Source organism: Megalobrama amblycephala, linkage group LG7 (assembly GCF_018812025.1).
Source record: "Megalobrama amblycephala isolate DHTTF-2021 linkage group LG7, ASM1881202v1, whole genome shotgun sequence".
Taxonomy (NCBI): domain Eukaryota; kingdom Metazoa; phylum Chordata; class Actinopteri; order Cypriniformes; family Xenocyprididae; genus Megalobrama; species Megalobrama amblycephala.
This window is the reverse complement of record NC_063050.1, coordinates 45,550,099-45,574,242: the sequence shown is the minus strand read 5'-3', so window position 1 is coordinate 45,574,242 and position 24,144 is coordinate 45,550,099. Positions and strand designations below refer to the sequence as shown.

The 24,144-nt window shown below is 37.7% G+C and overlaps 1 protein-coding gene across 2 annotated transcripts in view; it reads left to right on the top strand.

Moving 5' to 3' along the window:
• fbxw7 (F-box and WD repeat domain containing 7) overlaps positions 1–24,144 on the top strand; it is a 177,781-nt gene that overhangs the window by 80,550 nt on the left and 73,087 nt on the right. The window contains exon 1 of one of the 2 annotated variants that reach the window (XM_048197727.1): positions 20,732–21,180. The exons of the other annotated variant lie outside the window; for it this stretch is intronic. Coding sequence (XP_048053684.1) covers positions 20,956–21,180 — 225 coding nt within the window. The 5' untranslated portion in view covers positions 20,732–20,955. Of the gene's footprint in view, positions 1–20,731; positions 21,181–24,144 lie in introns of those variants that run through there. 2 annotated transcript variants of the gene reach the window in all.

Here is a 24,144-nt window from a genome sequence, read left to right as displayed (position 1 = left end):
AGGAATGATTTCAGCTAAAAATTGAAAATCTTGTTCATTTACTCACCCTCATGTTGTTCTAGATATCAAATGGGTCGGATTGTCTACTTTTATACCGTTTTGTGGAAAAAGTCATGTCTGGACTCGTCCATGCCTGAGGTTTTAAACAGCAGGCTTGTATTTTATGTAGCAAGCTGCCTGTTATTACTTGTCATTGACCTCCATATGAAAGCGTTTTTTAACTATTTGATTAGGTTGGTTGTTCCTGTCAAATTCAACATCTGTATGAAGATGTATTTTGATGCTGATGGGGTCAGACCCATAATTCCACTCTGATTGGTCAAAAGGAACGTCGCTGACTCTCCAGTCAATGGTTGTCATTCTGCAATCACCATTATTATTGATACGTTTCTGTGGATCTGAGGCATTTGGCCCAGTTTTTCTGGCCGCAGTAGTTGATCACCAAATGTAAACATCAGAGACCATAAACATTCACTTCAGTAATGTGTGTGTGTGTGTGTGTGTGTTTGGCAAGCCATGTTGTATACACAATCAGTTTCATTCAAACGTTGTGTATTTTATTAGTCAGCTTGAATCAAAATAGAGAGATTGGGTCTGTTTATGAGCAAAGAGGAAATGCAAATGAGCGGAGATAGAGAAGAGCGAGGGGAGGGAATGCAAGAGCGCACAGACCCTCCTCATCCTCATGATGTCGACACGCTTGTCATCGCACTGACAGAAGACGACCTGCAAATCCTTTCACCGTTTCTTTCTGTGACTGAGCCGAGTCTCTCTGAGCTGCCATGGGGAATCGCAGTATGAAGAAGGTCGCACTGTTACTGGTGAGTGAATCTCCAGAGAACATCTTATCACATCTGTGTGTGGAGAGCGTCTCATCCGCCTTTTCAAAGCGCTGTGTTTTGGATCAGAACACTGTTTATCTGATTGAGGCAGTCACAGCAGGGCTGAAGTTCGCAAAGCAGTGTTGTCTGGACTGTGTCTTTTCAAAAGGACATCAAGGTTTTTTTTTTAACAACATATTGGCTCAATCTAGTGAGCTGCCTGACTCATTAAGGATGAGGTCAAGATGGTCGACTAGCTGACATTACTGAGTATTAGATTGTAAACTGTTTTTTAGTAGTGGTGATTTAATTGTTGAAGGTATTCTGTGCTTTAGCTGAAAGCACAGTGGGTTTCAAACTGGTCTCAAGGCACACTAGGGGGCAGCAAGAGGATGCTATGGGGTCTAAAGAAAAGTTTGGAAATAAATGTAGTAGTAATAATACTAATTTCTTTTTAAATACTAGTCGAAAATATTGAGATTAAGCAAGTAATTAATTATTTTATTTTTATAGTTTATTATTCACAATCTTTAATGTCTTCCGTTAACTTAACCGTTAAATTTCCTAATTATTCCAGATTATAGAATGTAAATATTTTCCAGATGATATTTTACCATTAAAAATGGTATAAAATAAATGAAGAAGTTAAATATTTAAATATAAAAAATTTAAGTGTACTGTAAAAAACTGAGCTGAAGAAAGTGCCTCCATCCACATCCATCCATCATAAACATACTCCACACGGCTCCGGGCGGTTAATGAAGGCCTTCTGAAGCGAAGCGATGCGTTTGTGTAAAGAAAATATCCATAACAAGTTATGAAGTAAAATATCAGACTGCCTTCCGTATTCAACTTACTGGGAATTTTTTTTTTTTTTAAGTATATTGTAAAGTTTGATCAAAATATATGAATTTATTTATTAATATAATCCTTCTGAGCAGAAACAGGTGAAACAGCCTAATTATTCAGGGCTTCCTTTAAAGGATTAGTTCATTTTCAAATGAAAATTTCCCCAATCTTTACTCACCCTCAAGCCATCTAGGTGTATATGACTTTATTCTTTCTGATGAACACAATCAGAGATATATTGGTAAATATCCTGATGTATCCAAGCTTTATAATGGCAGTAAATGGGACCAATGAGTATGAGCAGAAGAAAGTGCCTCCATCCACATCCATCCATCATAAACATACTCCACACAGCTCCGGGCGCTTAATAAAGGCCTTCTGAAGCTAAGTGATGTGTTTGTGTAAAGAAAAATCTATATTTAACAAGTTATGAAGTAAAATATCTAGCTTTCGCCAGACTGCCTTCCGTATTCAACTTACGGGGGAAAAAAAAAAAAATCGGAACTGGTGTCGCGTCAAGACTTTTCCGTTGAATAGGGAAGGCATAGGATGTAACGTAAGCTTTTTGAACTGTGAGAGTTTTACACTCTCTTCGTAAGTTAAATACAGAAGGAAGCTTGACATTTTACTTCATAACTTGTTAAAGCTTGGGGTAATTTTCATTTGAAAGTGAACTAATCCTTTAAAGGCAGCAAATAGTTTTAAAAATAAAAAATTTAAATATTTAATTTGAAGTAATTTTAATAAACATCTTTACCATTTTTTTTTTTTTTTTTTTTTTGGTCTAGTGTGACTTAGGTCGCATTTACATTACATGGTTCTAGTGACCCAATACAAGCAAGCAGGGAACAAGCACATGGATTCCGATATTCTCAGATCAGTTTCAGGCCTCATTCATATGTGGAAAATAACATGCATTTGCATCTGCCATGTAAGCTGACAAATTAGATGTTCCCATCAATGCGAGTCGTATGTCATTGAAAAAGCGACTGGCAAATGACGTCAACTCAGGTGGACACCAACCTCAGCAATTACAACAGCGATCATTGCTACATCTCCCAGGCTGCAACAAGGGCTCTTTTTTCTTCCGCCTTAAGAGACCAATGTTTTGCTGACCTTTAACATTTGACGTTGCAATGTATTTACTACCTTTCTGATCCAAGTTTTCCTGGGTCAGTACTTCTACCTTGAATTGTTTCGCCAAGTGCATGCAGATATCGGATATGGATCACTTTTAACAGATGTAAGCTGGTCATCAAAAAAGTTGCATATAGTCAACAAATCAGAATTGGGCATCAAGACCTGCAGTGTAAATGTGGCCTTAAAGACTTAATGGTGAAGATTTCATTAAGAACGTGAATAGGAATGCTGAACCTTTGTATATGAGGTCATTCTAAAATATTTTCCTTGAGGAAATGTTGTTCCAGCGTGTTTTATCCCTGTTTGGGAATTATGCATTCAGGGCGTTTCATATAATATCAAGCTCTTGAAAAGGCTGTGATAGAAGTAACTCTGCGTTTTAATGTCAAATTTGGATTCAAAAGCAATATCCTGTATCTCATAGTGTTTGCATTAAGCTGATTGAATGATTGAATTCATGCAGTGTTAGACAACAGAATAAAGAAGTGAAATAGCAGTTCTGCAGCACTTTCTCATCTGACATCAGTGTCTAAAGTTAGAGTCTTGAACTCAAGGTCCCCGTCTTGAACTCAGAGTCCCCATGAACTGGAAGTTGCAAACAACTTTTCTCCAGTGTTGTGATGTAATTTCAAGTGAAACGGAATATTGAATAGAGGGCAGGGTTTTACTTTAGCGCTCCTCCTCTCCATCTCTGGCTCATAGCAGACGATCGGTTGGAGGGGAGTGGTTTAAGCGTTTTTAACCCAAGCCGTCAAACTGACGTCATCAGAGAAGAAACGCCATTCCAGACCGGAAATAACTTGTCAGATTTTGATTAAAGATTACCATGACAAACAATTTTTTTTTCTTCTGTGTATTAACTTGCACGTATTAATTGTTCACCACAAGACTATGCACTAACAAAGTAAATAGGGTCAATTTTGATTTCATGACAACTTTAAAAGTGGGTTTTGTCACTCTGAAAGACTCTAAATTCATAGACTGTAAATTCATAAGATAGATAGATAGATAGATAGATAGATAGATAGATAGATAGATAGATAGATAGATAGATAGATAGATAGATAGATAGATAGATAGATAATGAAAATATCCACATTTAATTTGTTTTATTTTATATTTTATTTTATTTATTATTTTTTAAATTTTTACTACTGAAGGAAACCGTTTGAAAATGGAGCTGAGTGAGCACTGTCTTTTGATTTTCCATACTGCTAATTCCCAGCCATCTGCTCAAAGTTTATGTACTTTATGTGCTTTAAAGGTCCCGTTCTTCGTGATCCCATGTTTCAAGCTTTAGTTAGTGTGTAATGTTGTTGTTGTTGTTAGAGTATAAATAAAATCTGTAAAATTTTAAAGCTCAAAGTTCAATGCCAAGCGAGATATTTTATTTAACAGAAGTCGCCTACATCGAACGGCCAGTTTGGACTACATCCCTCTACTTCCTTCTTTAATGACGTCACTAAAACAGTTTTTTGACTAACCTCCGCCCACAGGAATACACAAGAGTTGCGTTTGTAGAGTGTGTTTGTCGCCATGTCGTCAAAACGCTGTTATTTTCATCCCGCAGTCCAATCACCGGGTCTGATTCCGGCTCAGATTGATAGGGTAAAATTAAAGACATGTTTACAATAACACTGAGCGCGTCGCGCATCTCCACGTTATGGTAAGAGGCGTGACCTTTCTGGGCAAGGTTCGCTAAGCTGCTGTCGAATCACAACACAGGAACCGCTGGCACAATCAGAACTCGTTACGTATTTCTGAAGGAGGGACTTCATAGAACAAGGAAGTCATCAGCCCGTTTTTATGACAGTGGAAACAGCGGTATACAGATAAGTAAATTATGTGAAAAATACTGTTTTTTTTACACGCGAAACATGAACACATGTTATATTGCACACTATAAACACAATCAAAGCTTCAAAAAACCACGAAAAACGGGACCTTTAAAGAAATAGTTACTAATTATGCAGAAACCTGGTGAGTGCCAGCTGTTCCCAGTTGTTCATGGTTTATGTAATATGTAAGGTGTAATTAGCTCAAGGATTTTGTGGCATGTGAACCATGAGCCTCTTCAGATTTGTGCTGAACCTTAGCCATGGGTTTTTTGGATTCAAACAGACTATTGAATCAGGCAATGGATAAACAATCTGAAAAATGAACAAGCTGGAAGAAAATGCCCAAAAGGCATTCCTTAAATTAAGTCATTAATTAAACATGAACTAATTAGAAATATATATTTTCCCTTACCTCCCCACAAAATGTTTTTCCTCTCCTTTTTTGCGAAGCTGATATCATTTGGACATGCACAGAAAATTCTTTGAATCCTCAGAGTAAATTGATGATTTTAAAGTGTGCAACACTGTTTAAATGATAAATACAATTTGATTTCAGTGTGGGTAAAACAAGCTGCTTTCACTCACATTTTCTCTTTAAAGCTGTTGCCATCTGAGGTTAATTTAGGGAATTTTAATGACAGACGATTAATTGGCTTTGAATCCTACTATCCTCTGACGTTCTTGCAGTGTAGGTCACATTCCTGCATGTACCTACTTCTACGACAGCTGTCTGATGATAAACCAATAGGAGTACAGCGATTGATGTGTGTTTGTGAGAGAAGGAAAGTCCTTCATCTTCAAATGTTGATGTTAGCTTGTCTATACAATATCAAGTCGTATAGACTGGCATGAGGAAATATACACTTGGCTAAAGGCGGTACGACTGTTTGAAGACTTTGTCCGCATCAGACATCCACATTAAGAGTGCCAAGTGTATTCAAACAGCCTGTGTGGGTTCACAGATGGTCTTCAAAGAAGGGAAGATGAAATGGACGTGTTGTGTCTAGTAAGTTGATGTTAAGCCTTTGCTGTCGTCAAGTGAAGTTAGAGGTAGGCATAATCGGTCTCTGATTTCAAAAAGTGATTGCGGCATCAAAAGCTCCACTTTTTTTTTTTTTTTTTTTTTTTTAAATAAATAAATCTGGTCTCAGACTTGTTTACAGAGGCATGAAACACTTGCTGCCATCCTGTATGTTCAGAACCACTCAAGGGCCGTGTACATGGTGTTTACTGTGTTATTCACACTGGAGAAGTCATGGTAGATTTACTGTATTTGCAGGTGTTGCTGGGTATTTCTGGATATGTCTTTGGCATTGAATTCTGGGATTGGGAAAATTACTACAATTATTGTCAGCTTTGACATCAGAAATGGGCTGAAAATAGGCAATTAGCTATCAGGACAACATAACATCATAAGTGACCCTATTTACTGTCATTTTAAGTGTTCTTGGTTTTAACAAATCCAATCTTATCCCAGTGGATAAAATTAAGTCATTGTCAAAATTAAGTTATTGTCTAAAACTCTATTTAAAAAAAAAAAAAGTATTGTGCTTCATTTGGTCTTAGGACGGTATACTGCGATTTGAGAGGCAGTGCCCTTTTAATCTAGTATACATGTTATGTGACCAATGACTATAAAATTTAAAATGGGACTGTCCCAATTTTTCCACCCTTTTTCACCTTTATATTAGTTTATAGTGTTTATAGTAAGCTTTATATTCAAATGCAGGAAATACTATTACAAGTACAAAATGTTAATACAAGTACTTATTGTTACAAATTGTTGTCACATTCTATTCTATTCTATTCTATAGAATAACACAAGATGCATCACTCACATGGTTTTGAATGGGAGAAAGTGCAACACGCAATATGGCGGAATAAGTCCCGCCTTCTAAATAAGAGCCAAAACCGATTGGTAAAGTCATTGCATCACTGCAGCTGCCGTTAGAAGCTCTGGTTCCTATAGGAACAGTCAGACGCTTGCTTCCTATAGAAATGCGCACATAGGACTGCACGTGCGCATTAGCTTGATCCAGCCTGAAAAATACTGTTATTTTTGTAATGATTTGAGCATTTTGAAACACAATTTATGAGACAGTTGTTGTCAGATTTCATTGGTGATTTCAAATATTAAATTTAATCGAAAGCTTGGCAAACAGCTTTGGAGAATTTGATGTTTCCCCATTCAAAGAGATAGGAGCTGCACTTGCATGCCTGAGATGCGTTTCAAAGATGGCCGCCGAGTGAAATGACTTGTCTTAAAGGGACTTTGGTATTATTCCTTTTTATATGAGAATTTATAAAATATTAATAATATGCAGAAAAATAGTTAAATGATACTGTGCTTTTTAATCATTTTGTAGTTGAAATGTAAATCTTTCACTATCTCCTGATTCACCTTACCCCTTGACCTGACACAGCTCATACCCATTTTTTTAATTGTTTTTTGTTGTTTTATTTTTATTTTATTGTTAAAAGAAACCATTCTACAATACAATTTAGTGTATAAGCATTATCATTTCTACTTAAGGACAGCTTAAGTGTAAAGTGGCACATCTTACCCCACCTTCTATATGACACAAGTAAACTGTAGATTTCAGTTTGGTAGGCCAAGAAGCACAAACACCTACTTTCCCCTTGTCCCCAGGTGAGAGCAGGAAAGCACTGGCACTTTCCCGCTCTGGGATCATCTGACTGGCACCATCTGTCAGGCTCAGAGCCTGAAGCAGCTACATCACAGGAAGAGCACTCTGAATGTTTCATATGAACGTCTCATTATATATGCCCTTTCTTGGGACACAACACCACACAGTCGTATGGCACAACTCTGTCTAAACCACGGGCTCTTTTACTGCAGTATATTTTTGTAGCGTGAAACTAAGCATGAGGTCAAGCTTGTGTAGAGCTGTGTCCAATTCTTTGATCTAGATCAGTACAATCCGTATAGACTGGTCCTTTATTCTTATTTTAACAGTGCACTAAAACAGCTTGTATATACTTATACTTCTGTACTTACTTACTTGTAAATCGTTATCCTATTTACATATGCTTCAGACTGACTACTTTGGCTTTTGGATTGTGCTTAAGTTGGTTCAACATTTTGCAACATGAACTTTTCAGTATGAGGATGGTGTGTCAAGGTAAAAATAGCTTCTTTCAAAAATGGGTCTCAAACGTGCTTAAAAACACATCTCAAGACTTCTGTGTTCTGTTCCGTTGAGTTACATCCCTCAGTCTGGCTGTTTGAAAGGAAAAACACATCCTGTGTGAACACCCCCAAATCTTCTCTGGGGTATTGAGTGCTGCCCCAGACTGAAAGTCAATGGCCTTGCTTACACCTGGTGTTAAGATGCGTTTTGTTCGATCGGATCACAAGTAGATGACGCTAAATACAGGTGTAAATGGGATCTAAAACATTGAACTTGTCCACTTTCGACCACTTCCAGAGGTAGTCGAAAACATACTTGTTTGAACAGCCACAGAAAAACGTCTACTCTCCGCCTGCTGACCTAATGTGTAAACGTTATAAGAAGCGCACTTGCCAGATGGGATTTATACTTTGTTGACTGAAGATCCAAGTTTGGTTTGAAGATGAAAAACATACCAAACACAATGTTCTCTCACCATTCCTGATTTCTAAACTGTACTCGCCGCATTCGGTGTGGTCTTGTGGCTATCAGACCAGAAACGAAAGCAGCTGCTGCTCTCCAGATGCTTTTCTGTTGCCCATATGTAAATTAAATGAGCTTATTTTATTTTAAAAACATTTACCCACCCATAAACCTCCCCTCAAAGAAATCAGGACAGAAGTGGTTGAAAGTGAACAAAAGAGACTGATTAAAACACCAGGTGTAAACAGGAATCTGTCTCCCTCGTCTACCTGTGATCCAATCGACCAAAGTGCATCTTAAAGGATTAGTCCACTTTTAAAGGTCCCGTTCTTCGTGATCCCATGTTTCAAACTTTAGTTAGTGTGTAATGTTGTTGTTAGAGTATAAATAAAATCTGTAAAATTTTAAAGCTCAAAGTTCAATGCCAAGCGAGATATTTTATTTAACAGAAGTCGCCTACATCGAACGGCCAGTTTGGACTACATCCCTCTACTTCCTTCTTTAATGACGTCACTAAAACAGTTTTTTGACTAACCTCCGCCCACAGGAATACACAAGAGTTGCGTTTGTAGAGTGTGTTTGTCGCCATGTCGTCGAAACGCTGTTATTTTCATCCCGCAGGCCAATCACCGGGTCTGATTCCGGCTCAAATTGTTAGGGTAAAATTAAAGACATGTTTACAATAACACTGAGCGCGTGCATCTCCACGTTATGGTAAGAGGCGTGACTTTTCCGGGCAAGGTTCGCTAAGCTGCTGTCGAATCACAACACAGGAACCGCTGGCACAATCAGAACTCGTTACGTATTTCTGAAGGAGGGACTTCATAGAACAAGGAAGTCATCAGCCTGTTTTTATGACAGTGGAAACAGCGGTATACAGATAAGTAAATTATGTGAAAAATACTGTTTTTTTTTTTTTACACGCGAAACATGAACACATGTTATATTGCACACTATAAACACAATCAAAGCTTCAAAAAAACACAAAAAAAGGGACCTTTAAATAAAATTTTCCTGCTAATTTACTCACCCCCATGTCATCCAAGATGTTCATGTCTTTCTTTCATCAGTCAAAAAGAAATTTAAGGTTTTTGATGGAAACATTCCAGGATTACGGAACGAACCCGGCGGCAGTTTGTTTTTTTTCTGTAAGAATAGGAAAGGCGTAGGACATACAGCGTAAGCATTTTAAAGAATGCAGAAAGCGGAAGTAGGTGCAAGGCGATATTTTGTGTTTATAAAGCATATACAGTTGTATTTTTTTTCACAAATGACCGATTATTCCTCGTCTGGGATCATGTAGAACGCTTTGAAGCTGCACTGAAACTGTCATTTTGACCTTCAACTGTTTGGAGGCCATTGAAGTCCACTATAAGGAGAATAATCCTGGAATGTTTTCATCAAAAACCTTAATTTCTTTTCAAATGACGAAAGAAAGACATGAACATCTTAGATGACATGGGGGTGAGTAAATTATCAGGAAATTTTTATTTAAAAGTGGACTAATCCTTTAATACCAGGTGTAAACGGGGCCAGTCTGACAGCAACAGTGACGCAAATTTCTTTCTGATGCCGTAACCAACCACAAAATTAAAAATGAGGCACTTTTTTAAAAGAAATAACCATACAAATAAAGTCAATGATCAGATTTGAAAGGACATGAGGTTTAAAGGTGCATTAAGCAATTTCTGAGAAAACGCTGTTGAACATCTAAACAATTTTGTGGATATTTGGTCGATGTCTGTTCTGTGTATGTGCTGCAAAAAAAAATTTTTTTTCCACATAGTCCTAGCTGTGTAAACAGAATAAAATATCAAAGTGGATAGGACTGATCCACTGAGCACTAAGGGGTGTATATGCTTATGATGGGGGAGGAGAGAGAGTGAGCAAGCGGGACATTTGTAGAAGGACTGTTGAAAGAGAGATAGCTGAGATATTACCAATGAGGAAAAGGTCAGAGGAATATAATTGGAAGAAGAGGTTACGATCAGGCAAGAATTGGGATCCACGTTAATATTAGAAAAGCTTTCTGGAGCTGGAGCACTAGCTGTTAGTCATTGCCTGTGTTGCATAGCGTGGGGTGCAATGAAGGAGGGGTGTGTTTGTTTAGGTGTCGGTTTCAAATATCAACAGAGTTTCGCAGAAATTGCTTGCTGTGCCTTTAATAAATAAGAGTTTTCATTTTTTTGGTCAACGATTCCTGTTAATGGTACAATATTTAACTATTGAGTTATATTGTAGATTTGTGTAGTTCTTTTATATGAAACTCAAATAATAAGTTTGCATTGAGCTGAGTTTCATTTCATGATCAGGAGTGCTAACTGAGTGAATGTGACTGATTTGACAGCAGGGCTCATTAATTTAACCTGTTCCTGCTCACGCTTGTGGAGGCGGACTGTCACACTGTCAGGGAAGCTGCGTTTGGCTCGTTGGCACGTCGTGCGGTACAGGCGTCGTATGTAGAGCTGTGAATTACCGCCGAGGGTGTGTGGGTTTAAGACATATCATTGAGCGCTGACACTGTGTCATGAAAGATTCTGCGCTGAGCTCCAATCACGTGCTAAACATGTTCATGTACATGAGCATATTGTGCAATTAATGCTTTCTTATAATTTCTCATTTTCAGATTAAATGTTTTCAAATGTACTTTATTGTATTTCAGCAACAGTTTTGATTTACTTTTGTATTAGAGTTGAGATTATTCCACCATACTCGATGACTACAAAAATGGTTATTTTGGTAATTTTATCTGTTTGCAAACATGTTTTCAAGCAATAGTTCTCAACTTTTAGTATATAAAAGTAACACTGCATCTCAAGCTTTTTGACTTTAAGACCCTCCACTGTCGTGTCTATAACAATATTCGAAGCCCCCGAGAAATTAGGAGTGTCCATAAAAATTGAAATATGAAATACCTTTTTCTTTCGGTTTAGCTTGTTTTAGAGCTTGGTTTGTAACATCTTAAGCCATCTTGAGGCCAACATTTCTGTTCTAGGGATAATTTTTATATACATGTGGACAAATAAACAAACAAATACATTGAAAGGCTATTGAAAGGTACTTAAAATCTTAAAAATTGTCTTGACAGAAACGTCCATTTTAACATCCCTGACTAAAACTGATGCATATTTGTTGTCTCGTGTGTGTTTGTGTTGAGAGAGAACAAGCACGCAGGCAGTAATGGACACCTGTCCTCTGGGACACTGTTAGGTGAAGCTGAGTCAGAGGTCATGTGAAGCCTCACAGTTGTCTCTTGTGCACTAATTAGGTTGAAAAAAATTCTCCTGCATTTAGTAGTTTGTTTGTTTTTTTCTGAGAGGTTTTCACTGAGGATGCTTAAAAAGTTGGTAAATATCTCAAGTGAGGTATAATTTTACCATCATCCAGAAGATTCTCTTGTTCTCTTGTGAAGTGTTCAGTCATGAAAGTCTGTGTGGGTCTGTCATTGTGTGCTCAATGGGGTTGTTTTATTCTTCTGGATGTAGCATGGTAGTATCATTCATATTTATAGTTTTGATCGTTTGACTTCTTTAGAGCAGTTTTCAGGCTAGCGCACTGATTCATGTACTCTAAACTCTTCTTCAAGGATCTGAGTGTCATTCACCAGACAGAACTGAAGGAACTAACATGAGGTTTACACACCCACAACCTCATGCATCTATAATCTACAGCACTGCTGTCTTATTTGAATATTTGGCTTTTTTATATTCAGTGTTAGGGTTGTTTATAAAGGACCATGATCTCATCTTCTACCAAAAGATTGTGAGTTCCAACCTCATTCCTATAATTAATTAGGCAAAAGCCTGAATGGTTAATCTTGTGAACAAAATGAAATGTCATTTTTCACTCCAAAATCAAAAGAAAAGTTTTACATAAAATGTTTAAATTATCATTATTTTAATAATCTTTATTTTTTTTTTTAAAACAAACTTATTTCTTAGCATTAAGCCACTTTTAGCACTATATTAATCCACCTCCCCAAATTCTCAGTAGCCTACATGTCTTTGTGATGTTCATCATATATTAAAGGTGCCCTCGAATGAAAAATTGAATTTATCTTGGCATAGTCAAATAACAAGAGTTCAGTACATGGAAATGACATACAGTGAGTCTTAAACTCCATTGTTTCCTCCTCCTTATATAAATCTCATTTGTTTAAAAGACCTCCGAAGAACAGGCGAATCTCAACATAACACCGACTGTTACGTAACAGTCGGGGTGTATGCCCCAATATTTGCATATGCCAGCCCATGTTCCCAACATTATGAAAGGGCAGCCAGTATTAACGTCTGGATCTGTGCACAGCTGAATCATCAGACTAGGTAAGCAAGCAAGAACAATAGCGAAAAATGGCAGATGGAGCAATAATAACTGACATGATCCATGATATCATGATATTTTTAGTGATATTTGTAAACTGTCTTTCTAAATGTTTCGGTAGCATGTTGCTAATGTACTGTTAAATGTGGTTAAAGTTACCATAGTTTATTACTGTATTCACGGAGACAAGAGCCGTCGCTATTTTCATTTTTAAACACTTGCAGTCTGTATAATTCATAAACACAACTTCATTCTTTATAAATCTCTCCAACAGTGTAGCATTAGCCGTTAGCCACGGAGCACAGCCTCAAATTCATTCAGAATCAAATGTAAACAATATAACAGTATACAATACTCACATAATCCGACGCATGCATGCCACATGCATGACGAACACTTTGTAAAGATCCATTTGAGGGTTATATTAGCTGTGTAAACTTTGTTTATGCACTGTTCAAGGCAAGCGCGAGCTCCGTGGGCGTGGAGCAGGAGAATTAAAGGGCCCCAAAATAGGCAGTTAAAAAAATGAATAAAAAAAAATCTATGGGGTATTTTGAGCTGAAACTTCAGACACATTCAGGGGACACCTTAGACTTATATTACATCTTTTTAAAAAAAGTTCTAGGGCACCTTTAAAAACATGTTAGTTCATTTGGAATTGAACTACATCTTAGGGTTGTTCAATTCCAGGTACAGATTTTGAATAGGGTATTTTGATTCCCAGTGCCTCAGATGCTAACAATCAATTACTTGCAGAATTGTCTCTCAGTTCTGTTAATTGTCACTGTACTGCTGTGGTCTTTTACATACATATATGGTAAATATGGAGTACATTTATATGCCAGTCTTTACCTCAGGACTGAAGTGAGGACATCAGGAGTGCTCTGGATGGGCAGATGACTCCTTCCTCTCTACCTCACCTCTGTTTCCTGTGTGGCAGAACTTTCTTGTGATAGCCCTTTAAAACGTTGCCTGGCAACCCCCATTATCAGCCCACCCATCTGCTCAAAGAGTCACTGGAGTGTAAAAGTTAGATGATGAACAGGTGAAGAGTGACTGGACGGTGTTGCAATAAGGAAACCGCGCTAAATTTTTTGGAAAACGAATTGAGGCAGGCTTACCTGTTTTACCAATATTTTACATTTTATGACACCAACCTAAGAGAATTCGGGGACTGACATGTTACTGCATTTCTAAATACATGTCCCTTATTTGGCATGGTTATCTTCTGTCAAAATGTTCATCATTTTCATGCAGTTCCACTCTTAAACACATGAGGCCGCCAAAGACTCAAAGTTTAAATTTGAGTTGTGCTTTGATCATCTGATTCTACATCAGGTATTTCCTGTGAAGATTGCCATATTAACATGTATGAATCTCTAACAACTTTCCTGGGAGAAGGCGCAGTTGCAGCTATACAGCAACAATCCCAGGCCTCTTGGTTAATTAGTCATTTCCAGGTTTCAGCCAGCTGTGACAACATCCTCAAATGTCAGAGCTCATTCAGGCTACAGTCACACTGTAGCTTAATGTGGACCAGATCCGTATTTATTTATTTTTTTCTCTCATCAATGAGACTATTTTTTTAACTGCAGAAATCTAAATCTGATAGTTTGTTTCATGTGTATCACTTTTATATATAGAAATATGACCATTTTTCTATATATAGAAAAATACAAAAGTCTCAGACAGCGTGCAATTCCAACATATACACAGAATTACAGTATTTAAAAAAAAAATGTCATGGCGAGTATTCACGCAAACATTATCCGAGAGTGTGTGTGATGTTTTAACTCAAAATACCCCACAGATAATTTTTTATAGCATGTTAAAATTGCCACTTTTGGGGGGTGAGAAAAACACGCTTTTGAGTGTGTGTCTTTGCATGCACATGAGCTGCTGCTCCCGGCCTAAGAGGCCGGAGCTTCAAGAGCTCATTCTTCGGTGTCAGGAGTCGGGATCTAGTAAGAGCTGTTTGAGTAAACCTCACTCCCCTGGCCTCAAGAGGTGTACTGGTGACTACTGCTAGAGACTGCGGCCTTTAGAGTCCTTGTTAGCGCGCACATGCAGGGAGACGCTGGTTCGAATCCCGCTCGGAGTGGGCTGGGTAGGACCGGTTACATTTGGTGCCGTGACCCGGATGGGAGTGAGGTTTAGGGGGGTGAGTGTAATGGAGGCCAGCTAGTAAGAGCTGTGTGAGTAAACCTCACTCCCCTGGCCTTGTTAGCGCACCCGCCTCCCATGCCAGAGACACCGATTCGAATCCCGCTGGGTATGGTTCGATCGTTTACATGAGCAACAACCTAAAAGTGGTTCAACAGTCATATCTAGATCCAAACCCTTAAACTTTTCAACAATAAAGCAGAACTGCTTGATTTTGAGTTTTCTGATTTTTAAGCAACTTTGTTCTTTGCTCTTAATAAAAACTGTTGAAAGAAAATGTGATTTAAATCCTGCTCAAACTTTTATTAGATCTTTGACAAAAACTTACAACGGTTTTATGAACAACCAAGTGTTCAGTGTCCTTGCAAACTGCCCATGTGGAAAACTCTCATGTTAGAGCTTCACCCGGAGGATTTCCTTTTGTTCTAAATGTGCTATTGTCATAAAACTTTGTCCCTAAAGAACCTTGTGAGGAACTTTTTTCCCTCAAGCAGCTTAAGCATAAATGATTCATGAGCATTTGAAATTTTAATCGCTCATTCGGTTGTTTTACTCGTAAATGAGTTGACTGTAGTTTTTGGCCTGGTCTGTGTGTGAGCACTGATACTGTCATAGTCTCACACACATATTTAATAATTCTATTTTAGTGCTGTATGAATGAAGAAGAATGTGTGTGTAATGTATTTCTTTTATCTCTGTAAGAACAATTTTCTTTTTGTATTTCTTTATTAGTAGAATGCAAGTGGACAACTTACTGCAAAATTGTATTTTCCACCAATTAAACTAAAATAGATTTATTTATATTTTCATAGTCACCCAAATTCCCCTCAACTCTATGTGCATATCCTCATTTGATGTCATCATCAGTGGTTTTTCATTTCTGTCAGACGAGCAGTGCTTGCTTCTGTCATGAGTCTGGTGCCATATAGATGTCATGTGAAGTGCTGTGAATTACTGCCGGAGTGACGGTTCATCAGGGCAGTGAAGGGAAACTGGTAACACTTTTTAGTTTGGGAATCCAGTTCTCACTATTAACAAGTTGCTTATTAGCTTGCATATTACTTGCATATTGGTTGGTTATTAGTACTTTTTTATAAGCACATTTTAATGCCTATTTCTGCATGACCATATTCTACACCCCTTAATCCTACCCCATACCTAAGCTTAACCATTACAATAACTACCTTACTAACTATTAATACGCAGTAAATTAGGAGTTTGAGGCAAAAGTTGTAGTTAATAGTGAATGTGTTGACTGGGAAAAAGTGTGACTGGGAAACTTGGGCTTTGTGTGTATGTGTATTAATGTAATTTTTGAAAGTGTATGGAGAGTTGGGTCTTTTCACGTGGTCTGCTTTTCAAGACCCTTGTGACCTCAAGAATGCCTCATGTCCTCACTTCAGGGGACTGAAGCGAAAGTGTATCAGAACATGTGTGTCTGTCTGTTTTCTTGACTGTAGGTCTAAAAGAAGACTAAATAATGCTGAGACGAGCCCTCATGTTTTTTTCTATCTTTTGCGGAATGCAAAATATCTGAAGAATATATCCGTTGTTTTTGTCCATACAATGAAAGTCAGTGGGGTCTAAAGTTTTAAGGTCCAACAATGTCATGAAGTATATAAGCATAAAAGTAATCCATTGTTTTGCTTCTTTTTTACTCTCTAAAGTGATGATCACTTTGTATGATGAAGAGAGAACAGATTATATAATTGGTAATTAGTCAATGGATAAATCAAATATGGTGACATAGCATCAAACCCCTTTAGTGCATGTAATTTTATCATTTTATTTCAGCTTCATTTCAATTAATGAAAATTATTTAATAGTTTTAGTTAACAACACTGCAGTGGACCGCTTTTATCATACTTTTTTTTTGGCGCTTGAACTTTTAGACTCCATTGACTTGTATTATGGACAATATATATGGGTAATTTTGGGGTAAAATATTACCGTGATGTGGGAATTCATTTATTTTCCCTTAGACTCTCAAAAGTAGCCCATGTTTTTCTTTGTGTGAAGTTGTGGTTTGATCTGTTTTTGATCTCCTAAATGAAAATTCCCTTTTCTTCATTTCCAGACCCTAGTTTCTTCCCCCAACAGCCCTAGAGAGGCTATATTTAAAAAGCGACAGGCATGCAGAATAAAGGATTCCTCCTAACAGAAGGCTGTGCCTGACATTCTGCAGGAGCCAGGGTTAAATCCCTTGCATTTCTGGCATTCCCAGCAATTACCTTGTGCCAGTCATGCTAACGGGCCGAGGCTCAGCAGTGCACATACGGCACATAGTTGTGCGCCATAAGATTAGGTGAAGGCTTATGTGGGTCTGTATGAAGTGAGAGGACAGAAGCTTTTGGGTTTCCAGGGCAGGGCTATAAATGAGATCTGCCCTCTCGGGTCAGTTTGACTCGAGTAAACCTTGTGTCTCTGCATCATAGGACCGCTTTATATTCCACAAATATACAGTGTACTAGAGAAATTGTTCAAATTGAGGCCCTAGAACAGAAATGCTCAAGGGCTCCTAAAATGCAGGGATTGATGTGTATCATTATTTTAGTGTTACACTGACCCTACTTCACCATCTCAAAGAAACACCAAACCCTAAATGTACTTTTCTTCAATTAACCCTTCAAGTGGGCTTAGGTGTGTAATATTCTTTACGGTATAAAAAGTAAAGTAGTTTTGCAGGCCTGATTGAATTTACTGGTTGAATCAGAACATTCATACTTATTTGTTATATAGACTAAGAACAATATATGTGAAAAGAGTATGTCCACAGTATTCATAACAGAGAAGGCAAAAGGTGTCTGTATAACCTACTACTTCCAGAGAATTAAAAGACAGAATATCTTAAAATAATGTCAAGAAGTCTCATATTTCTATTGTGTTGTCATTGTGGGTTGCATGATGTAAAAAACAGAGATTGCAACATCATGAAAGAATGACTGTAATGATTGGTTCTGTTAATGAATAATTCAAAAAGTCAATCTCTAAAGTTATTCGTTCATATCAGTCAGATGAATTTTTCACTGAATGAACTCACTAAATCAGTTAGAGCAGTTACTGAATCAACTAGTGATCGACCGATATTGATTTTTTATAACCGATACCGATTATTTGCATGTTTATGTACCTGATAACCGATATGCATAACCGATATTTATTTACTGTTACACTTCTGTTTTTGACAATTATTACAACACAAATGAGCTGAACAAACCATTTTATTTATAACAATCACTCCCTCCTTGCATACAAAAAAAACCTTTATATTTATTAACTAAATAATGGTTATGTAGTAAATCAAATGATTATATAATCTAGGGTGTTTAAACGAGATAATCTTGTCAAAAATTTCATGCAGTGGCCGTGCTTGAGGCTTCCTGATCATAAACCCATTCAGGTGCTGAGCAATATGAACGAACTTTTTTTTCCGAGACTATATAAAGTTAAACAGCACTTGTCAGTTGGCATTTTATGATCTAAATTTAATCTAACGTTAAATCATGAAATGCCAACTGACAAAGTGCTGTTTGACTATAACTTAATCAACCGCGATCGCGCATGGAGATAATAAATAATTAATTTCCACAAAGCGGTAGGCTATATTTATATGTGTATTAGCGAAATAATTATGTAGTAAATGATAATAAAATCTAGGGTGTTTAAACAAGATAATCTTGTCAAAAGTTTCATTCAGTGGCCGTGCTTAAAGGGTTACTTCAGGATTTAGCATTAAGCTTTGTATTAGTAGAATACCACCAGTATTTTCGAATTACCGTGCTTTCCCCCTTCATATCAGCCCGAGATGAGAAATTTATGCATTTTTATTCTGTAAAAAAGCCTCCGATGACGCAAAAATCGTCATTTTGCGTCATCGGAGGCTTTTTTGGCCAGAGGCTTAAAACTACAGCCAGTAATAGCAAGTAGTTCGGCATTTTTTCGCCACGCCCATAACATATGCGCGTTTGAGGCATAGGTTTGAGGTTACTCACGGACATAGATCAAAGATTTTATCAAAAGTGGGTGTCACAGTTATATTTTTAAGCTTACAGTAACATTATTTTGTTATAGTCTGCACTACATCAGTGGTTCATCTCGCAAATTTATCGGTCTCTGCAGTCATCTCAACCAATACAACAACAGGCTTTTGTGGTAAGTTAGCATAAATAGATAAATAGACTAACTCAGTTTTACAGAACAGTGGCTTTACTTTGATAACAGTCAACTTATATGCAACTTATATGTAATTGTCTATCTAACGTTACTTTGCTAAGTTTGCAGTTTCACTGCTACCTACAACACTACATATAGGCTACTGTGTTATCAGAAATAAGAGTCTAGTATCAGCGAGTCTTACCTCTAGGCGAATACGCTAAGGCCGTGTCCACCAGAGCGTTTTTAGCCAGCTGAAAACGCTAGGCGCTCTGCTTAAAACGTCCGTCTGTGAGCGCGCTGTGAGCCGTGAGAGCGCTTCTGCAGCGCAGCGGTTTTTTTCTGTTGAGACGCTTTGTTGCTATGATACGGAATATCCATGTCACTGTTTACTTGTAAATGATTTTGCAGGAATTTGTTTCAGCCTTAGGCCGTGTGTCAATTTAGCACCATTTCGCTGTAAATGTATGAACTAACTCACGATTGTAACCGATAGGCGTGGTTTGGGCGTGGCCTCGCAAGGGCAGCGAAACAAGTGCATTCTGGGAGTTGTTGTCTTTCATCCACATTAGTCAAAAATACATTTTCTGCCTTTTCTCAGTCTAGAAAGCTCCAAATTCAAAAATAATTTCACATTTCTACTACATAAATGACCAATTTTAAATACACATTCATCTTTCCAGGGGTGAAGTACCCCTTTAAGCCTCCTGATCATCCGTCAGTTGCTAAGCAATATGAACGAACTTTTTCTTCTAGACTAATGGTGAGCAAATACAACAGATAGAGAATTAAATTCAGCGCTTTTATTTTCAACATGCACTCATTCATGTCTGTTTTATTTAATTCATGTAAAGTTACGTCTTTATTGGGGCAGGACATGACGAATTACACTACGTGACTCAATGAGTTCGTCTCAATTGTTTAGAAACAAACTGCATAAATTAACTATATCAGGAATTTATGTCTCAGATCTCATTTGTGCATGTCTGTTATGTTAAATAAAGTTGATTAATTAAAGCAAACCAAGTAGAACATATACTTTACCTGTGCACTGAGTTGTTGTTGACTGATCTCCTCAGACGCCCGGGCTGCAATGGCGGAAATCTCAAAACGGCCACAAGATGGCGCCGTAAATCGGCGAATCCGATATTACAAAACCGATACCCGATTATGGAAAAATGCTTAAATATCGGGAAAAATATCGGTAAACAGATACATCGGTCGATCACTAGAATCAACATCTCACTCACTCACTCACTGAACTGTAAGTTATTACTTTCCACAATGAAGTTTTGTGTACGTAAGGATTGTGAAACTAAAATCATGATGTTACTGACTGCTAATGTGACTATATATATGAAAGATGGACTTAGGCACCCCTGCTGCATAACAGAATTCTGGAGGAAACACTTATTTACAAGCCTTTCAGATGTTCAGTTGTCATACCATCGACTGCTGTCAGTCTACTAATGGCCATTTTAAAACAATGACTCTTAAACAGTTAAAAAACTTTAAGTATGTGCTTTGGCTGTATGCTCAACCTTCTTTTATTAGGCATGCTGACTTTAACTTAGTAATTCTATCTGTCTGTTTATAATGTAATATTTCACAATGTTGGCAGTCAGTTAGTCCATAATTTTCCTTTGGTCCATACTCAAGTGGAAGTTGTCGTCTAATCAAACTTGGTGTTTTACTGTAAAGGTGGAGATGTAAAGTAATATACATTGTCTATATCTGATGTGAATCTCAGAGGGTACATTGCTCCATGGTGGGCTAGTGGAATAGATTCCTATGCTTGTGTGCTTGGGTGGGGGCAGTCCAGTACAGGACAGCTGCTCATGGGCCCAACAGTCTCACTGATGACATCAGACCCTCTGATATTTTAAAAGGGGCCACAATCCAGGGCAGCGAACTTGGTGTGGACTCTTAGAGCCGTCTCTTAAAACTCAAAAACATTCTAGTAAGTTGGCTTCTAGGGAAATTCAGTGATTCAGCCACTGACCAAAATCCCACAAATTGGCCTCTTCTGGGATATGACCTACTAGCCCTGGGTTGGCAATGCTGCGGCATTGCCCCATTCCCCGTTTCTCGTCATCCAGCCCGAGGAGAAAGATGACCAAGTCCTCGGGCAAGGAGAAGGCACCCCAGGCTCTCCCGGCGAGCCAGGCACTGGATCTGGCTGACCCCAAGGAGGTCACCAAGGAGCCTATACCCCCACAGAAAGTCCTCAAGATCTTCAGCATCAACATCATAGCTCAAAGCCTGCCCTTCTGTCGCAGACGGGTGAGTCCCAGGAGTCTACACACGACTATGCCCTAAAGCATGCCTATTTTAATGCCATTTGCTTTGGTCAGGAATTAATAAGTTCACTTTACTACATGAATATTTATAGTCCTGTCCTGTCGGGATGTTTACTTACTTGTGTAAATGAACAGATGATGTATTCTTGATCTTTCTGTACTGGGCATTTTAAAACTATACTATTTTGCTTTAAACATGTAGATCTGGAATAATACCAGTTTATACCCATTCTTTACTAGAAAATATGTATTTACTTGGCACCTTCGGTTTATGTATGTAAGTTTTCGTAACTGTTCCCCAGGAAATTTCAGACATAGTATTGTGCTTTTGGATTTTGAATAGAATCAGTGCTCTCTGGTGCTGTTTAAAATGCATCGGCAACTGCTGGGATTGTGAGTCATCTTTCAACCTTCAGCCTCCCTGTCGTTCTTAAACCAACAATAGCAGTAATTGCTTGGGCACAGTCAGGAGACTCAATATAGCAGCGCCGACTTGAGCATGTCATACTGCCACATTGATGTCATTTTAGTGCTTCATGTATTATTCAGTGAAGTCACTTAGGGACATTAGCAAAAGGGTGTGCTTTAGTGAAATAACATTTGGGTAATCATATTGACCAAAACAGATATGAGAATATAAAAAGAGAGAACTTTATACTCGTTTATCGGAATCATCTGTTTTTTTTGCTGTGTTCAAAAGAAAATGGTGTCTATTTATGTTTGTGTATCTTATTTCTCATGATTTCCTTAGTCACCACTAAGATTCCATCCGGTGACCTTAAAAAGACTTGCCTGGGAGTTCCTATTTTTAACCCTGCCCAGATCCAGAGAAAATGTATTGATTGGTTAGGAAAGCAGCTGCTCACTGGTCTATGGAACATCCTACCAATCCCATAATACAGTGACACGTGTGCTGCATAGTCAAAGCGGGAGCGGCCGGAAAGACATACATGACAACTCATTGCAATGTTACACCTCGCCAACTGGCTTAAAGTTTGACTCATGACCTTCCGGTATCAGCCATTTCGTTAAAAACTTGTTGGGAAATAAGGGCTTTGGGGTACAGCAAACAAACATGTTTGTGTTTTCAAGTGGGTCGGCGGAAGATAGCGAGGAAAGTAATTTTCCTCATCGCTAAATCATAGTTTGAGAAACTTCTTTTTATAGACGTTTCCATATATGGTGGCCTCTATTGTAGTCTTGGGTGTCTAATGTCACTGGATTTTACATTTAGCTTCAAGTTATTGCTGTTATTACAGATGCTCTCAACCTTTTTATGCAGTTTGTCTAAGTTATATGAAGGAAGGCCATTAGTTGTGGAAATGATGGATATATGGAGAAAGTGTCTGAAAATACACTACCGTTTAAATGTTTTGGGTCAGTAAGGTTTTTTTTTTTTTTTTTTTTTTTTTTTAATACTTGTATTCAATAAGGATGCATCAAAAGTAACAGACATTTAATGATTACGAAAGATTTCTATTTCAAACATTGTTCTTTTAAACTTTCTATTCATCATTTCCACAAAAATATTAAGCAGAACAACTGTTTTCAACATGTATAATAAGAAGAAATGTTTCTGGATGACCAAATCAGCATATTAAAATGATTTCTGAAGGATCATGTGACACTGAAGAGTGAAGACTGGAGTAATGATGCTGAAAACTCAGCGTTGCCATCACAGAAGTTATATTTTAAAATAAATATTAATATATTGTTTATTTACTTTTAGCTATTTTAAAAAGTGATATTTCACAACATTAGTGTTTTACTGGATTTTTGATCAAAGAAATGCAGCCTTGGTGAGCATAAGAGACTGCTTTAAAAAAAAAAAAAAAAAAAACTTTTTACAATATCAACCCCAAACCTTTGAATGCTTGTGTTAGGAAGGGGGTCCTTCAAAAGGAAATTATATTTGGAGGTCTGACATTTTGAAAACCCTTGGAATAGAGAATACTGAATCTGGCTGTGTGTCAATTACCCATGGTAATCTATTCATTTAAAAGACTACCAGTAAGTGAAAACAGAATATGTCTTACCCAATCATTTATGATGAAACCTTGCAGTATTTGCCAGCACATTGTTCAATGCTTAATTTCTCACCCACCACCCATGTTCTCAAGAGACTGTGGATGTGGTGGGAACCAACCAAATGATAGCGAAGCGCGCAAGCCAAATAAAATGGTCTGTATCACTGATGTGCACATGTTCCTTCCAGAAGATTAACTTCCGGAAACATTCCTCTTGTGGCTTGCCTTTGTTCTTGAGGAGTAGCGTTCAGAATTAATGCTGTCCCTTCACTTTCTACTTTCCTTGTAAAGTCAGGCCTCCACTGAGACTGCAGAGTCTCTTGAATCGAAAGGAGGAAGAGAAAAGAGCAAAAATAGATCTAAACCTCAACATCACAAAACAGGCATCCCCATGCCTCGCCGAATGAGCAGCTGGTTTAGACACCACCTTGCAGAAGTGACTTGAGATCCACCAGCTGGCCCCAGTGAATGAAATTGCTTGAATATCTCGTGGTCCCCATAGACCAATATAAGATCCCTGAAACTTTGTTCAGCAGGTTTTGCAGACTCCACTGAGCATAAAGAAGCTGCTTCTTTTATCATTGTAGAAAGGAAATAACAAAAATGTCCTACAGGGATGAAACTTAGGATAAAAATGTTTGTTCATATCCAAAAAATTAGTAAGTCCTTGTATGTACTTAGTTTCATGACAAAAAAAAAAAAAACAACAAAAAAAAAGTTATCTCCAGTTTAACTTTTTTTTTTTTTTTTTTTTTTTTTTTTTTTTAAGCCCTTACTTTTGTGCCATCTTAGAGTCCCTATTATGAATAGCTGGCAACTGAGTTTCCAATGAAGACATGCTGAGGAGACAAATCTTTGTTTTTCCCAGGCCTGGTATAGAAGTCAGCTGTTTCTGAAAAGACCCCCAGGAAATGAACTTG